The sequence below is a fragment of the Camelina sativa genome, chromosome 6 (assembly GCF_000633955.1).
Source record: "Camelina sativa cultivar DH55 chromosome 6, Cs, whole genome shotgun sequence".
Taxonomy (NCBI): domain Eukaryota; kingdom Viridiplantae; phylum Streptophyta; class Magnoliopsida; order Brassicales; family Brassicaceae; genus Camelina; species Camelina sativa.
The window spans coordinates 5,323,840-5,327,666 of NC_025690.1; the positions used below are offsets into that span (position 1 = coordinate 5,323,840).

Below are 3,827 nucleotides of genomic sequence, written 5' to 3' on the forward strand. Positions count from 1 at the left end.
AGTCCTGTCACTGTATCCCTTTCTTTTTTTTTTTTTTTTTTTTTTTTTTTTTTTTGCAGATTAAGATCACTTCCTCCACTAAGTTTCTCAATTCTTTGTAAAATAGGAGTTCTTGGGTTGCTAGGGTAAAGCCAACTACACTTCTTATACTTTCTTCTTCAGATTTTGAGTATTTCATTATTTTCCTATATTTCTATCAAAGCTATTTCTTATTAAACTGAAAGTGTTACTAATATATATTACCTTTTGCTAAATATAAATGAGCAGATCGACGTATCTAATCACAGGATTCATAGGCATCGAATACAGCAGCCCAACATTATCTTCAGCCATTAGCAATATCAATCCTGCTATTACCTTCATCCTCGCCATTATCTTCAGGTTTTATTGTATTGATTCATAGTCCTGTTTTTTTTTTCTTTACAGTTATCATGTAGATGTTCATTAGTAATATTAGAAATCTTCTACCCATTAACAGAAAAAAAAATTATATATGATATAAAATTCACAATAGTCACATTAAAGTATTTACAGGTATGCCGACAAAAACAGAAAAGTATTTACTGGTATTGCGTAGTGGTAGACGTGGCAGAAGCTATATTTATATTTAGTGGATCTTCGTTCGTTTTCCAACTAACTACCGAATTAAATTAATATTGAATTTTTGCGGATCCATTTTCAAAAGAGAAAGCAACCCAATATTTACGTCCAACGCAATTCGATCCATTTTCATTGTGGGACACAGTGGACCATGATAATCATGAACATTAGGACAAATGGAGCCACGTAGAGTTATCTCTTCCATTTACAGATTTAGTACCACATGTGACATTCTTTTTGCAAATGGACACTCACTTGTTATAAAATGTTACTTAAAGTTGTAATGACAACGCTACTATAGCCAGCAGTCGTTGGTGAAACTACTAAATACATATATATTATTTATAGGCTCAGAATGGATAGATAAATGGTGTAAAACTGTAATAACATGTCGTTCGTAAATTAAATGCCATTTACAGTTTGTAGTTCTAGGGTTCTAACGTTTTAATAGATAAATTCATTGTGTTTACCAATATATAAAAAAGAACTATAACATAATAAGAATATACATCGAAGTAGAACATAACTGAAGCGTAACTCGATGTGCAGACTCCATGTATGACGCTGAAGTATACTTAGATTTTCAAAAGTGAGGTCATATATTCAAGTAATTTTTCATGAGATTACCGATTCACACCAAGCAAACCATCGAGAACTTGAGAGTGTGAAAACTACCGTATAATATTATGAGAAAAGATCCGGGAGGTAACTAAAATTCTAGAAAAATACCAAGTCTTCCCTCTTATTTCTTTATAGAGTATACATTTGATCCACGACATTTTAGTTTTCGGGTGGCTATTACGAGAACCAGACACAAAAACACACCACAAAAGTTTTCGATGCTGCCAATTAAAAATTCACCATAATATTTTTAGTTTATCAAAACAAGTAATTTATTATAAAGGTCGGATCTATTATCGTATGGTTATATATTATACTTAAATGTGATAAAAATGTGTATATTCATTTAACAGAAATCCAAATGAATATTTTGAAAAAATATATTTGTATATATATATATATATATAGTATAGAGTTAGGTTCTATTACAAAGACCATAGATAATAGAAATTACAAAAATAGTCATTTCTATAATTAAAAGGATTAAATTTACCGTTTAGCAAAATATTTCTTCATATGTTTCATATGTTTTCAATTTGTGAAACAAAAAATCAGAATGGAGAAAGCATCTTTCAAAGCAAGGAGTAGTGTAGCCAAAATGGTTGGGACACTAGTTTCACTAGTTGGTGCACTTGTGGTGGTTCTCTACCATGGTCCACGTGTCTTCCCCTCATCTTCTCCGTCGTTTCTACAACTCCGTCAGCTTCTTCCGTCATTATCATCCTCAAACTCCGATTGGATCAAAGGTGGTTGTCTTTTAGCCATCAAAGACACCCTCGTTCCGGTTGCTTTCATTCTCCAAGTAATACCATATTAATCCGTTTTACTTGATATCTTGATACACAACATAAACTAATATTTTACTCATAATATTGATGCACAATAGATTAATTATATTGATTTGAACAGGCACACATAATGAAGATATATCCAGCACCATTCACGGTCTCGTTCTACTATTTTCTGATTGCTTCATTCTTGACGTCATTGATCGGACTCGTAGCAGAAAAGAACAATCCGAGCGTATGGATTATTCAATTTGACATTGCATTAGTTTGCATAATTTTTGGGGTATGTACTAATACTGCTAAGAAATATATATATATATTCTTTTTAATTTCGATCCTAAAACAGTTTATATTTAACCATTTTTTTCAGGGAATATTTAATCCAGGATATTATGCTATTCATCTGTGGGCTGTACGTAACAAAGGACCTGTTTACTTAGCAATATTCAGACCTTTATCGATTTTAATAGCAGTAATTATGGGAGCGATTTTTCTTGGCGATATTTTTTACCTCGGAAGGTATATATATGAATCAATAATCTTTACATACACTTGAAATAAGAAAAGCCAAACATCTGATGCTTCCTTGTTTTGTGGTTAATGTCGCAGTTTGGTCGGGGGAATTTTGATATCATTAGGGTTTTACACTGTGATGTGGGGAAAATCAAAAGAAGAGACCCAATTATTGTAACTTTTAGAGGAAGCTCCTCTGCTAATCAAAAACATAGACGGGCAAAGATAGATTTAAAAGAATATATGTTTTATTTTTTTGTTAAAATACATTCAATTTAAATTGCAAAGGTTTTACAGGGCCGAAACCCAATTCGGAAGCCCGATAAGCAGAAAAATTACAAACTCATATTTAAAAATTAAAAAAAAAAAAAAAAGTAAGAAACCCATAGTTAGGAAGAAACCAAATGTTGAACCAATAGTTAAATTTGAACCAGATTTACGGTTGGGCAATAACCACCTCAAACCAGTCTCTATTATTGCACCTGAAATCAATCCAAAAGCCAATCAATGTAGTCGTGAACCATCACTAGAATTAGGTTTGTCTAAGTTGTTGTTGTCGGCGCTCCTCCTCCGGAGAACCAGAGTTGCAGAAGGGTTAAGGATTGTTCCAAGTTGACGTATCGCAAGCTTGAAGCTTTGTTCCGGATGGTTGTGTCGACTTGACGAAGAAGGAGATCAACAGACTTGAAGCTATTGCGGTGAAGCCGATGATTCCTCTCCGTCCAGAGAGTGTAGATCATAGCTTGCCATCCTAACAGAGCTAGTTTCCTAGAGTCACGAGAGCCTCTGTAGCGCATGAGGTTTTGAACTGTCACTGACCAGGATCGAAAAGGGATTAGTCGGTGATAACTCTCTAATTTATATGTTTTTAGCATCCTTTTTTGTCCATATTTTGCATTGTTCATACCTCTAACTTAGCATTTTTAGGTTTTTAACTGTAGGAATTCACTTTTAGACCATTTAGGGTGTTGCATTTATGCACTTGCATATTTTGGATGAAAACAGGTGCTAAAGAGCCAAAAATGAGGAAAAACAAGGACAATCCGAGCATGTACCCGAAGGAGCCATCGAGCTGCAAGAACAAGTCTGAACCCCAACACGATCGAGGAGGATCCGAGAGCATGAAGAACAACCCAAAGATCCACCCGAGGAGTAATACGACTTCACCCTCGTGTACCCCATCGAGTAGACCATCGGGCAGGTCTGGGAAGCTAGGTCAAAAGGGTTTCCATATATAAACCCCCTCCTCTCCTAGCTCGCAAGGGAGCACGCCGCAGACCCTCAAACCAGAGAGCGAGAGCTTCT

General features: G+C 34.8%; 1 protein-coding gene across 1 annotated transcript in view; it reads left to right on the top strand.

Annotated features, from left to right (window-relative positions):
- LOC104790462 (WAT1-related protein At3g28130) overlaps window positions 1–2,809 on the top strand; it is a 3,786-nt gene extending 977 nt beyond the window's left edge. Inside the window, exons 2-7 of the mRNA XM_010516221.2 lie at window positions 60–125; window positions 268–381; window positions 1,777–2,023; window positions 2,131–2,292; window positions 2,380–2,528; window positions 2,619–2,809. Coding sequence (XP_010514523.1) covers window positions 60–125; window positions 268–381; window positions 1,777–2,023; window positions 2,131–2,292; window positions 2,380–2,528; window positions 2,619–2,700 — 820 coding nt within the window. The 3' untranslated portion in view covers window positions 2,701–2,809. The remainder of the gene's footprint in view (window positions 1–59; window positions 126–267; window positions 382–1,776; window positions 2,024–2,130; window positions 2,293–2,379; window positions 2,529–2,618) is intronic.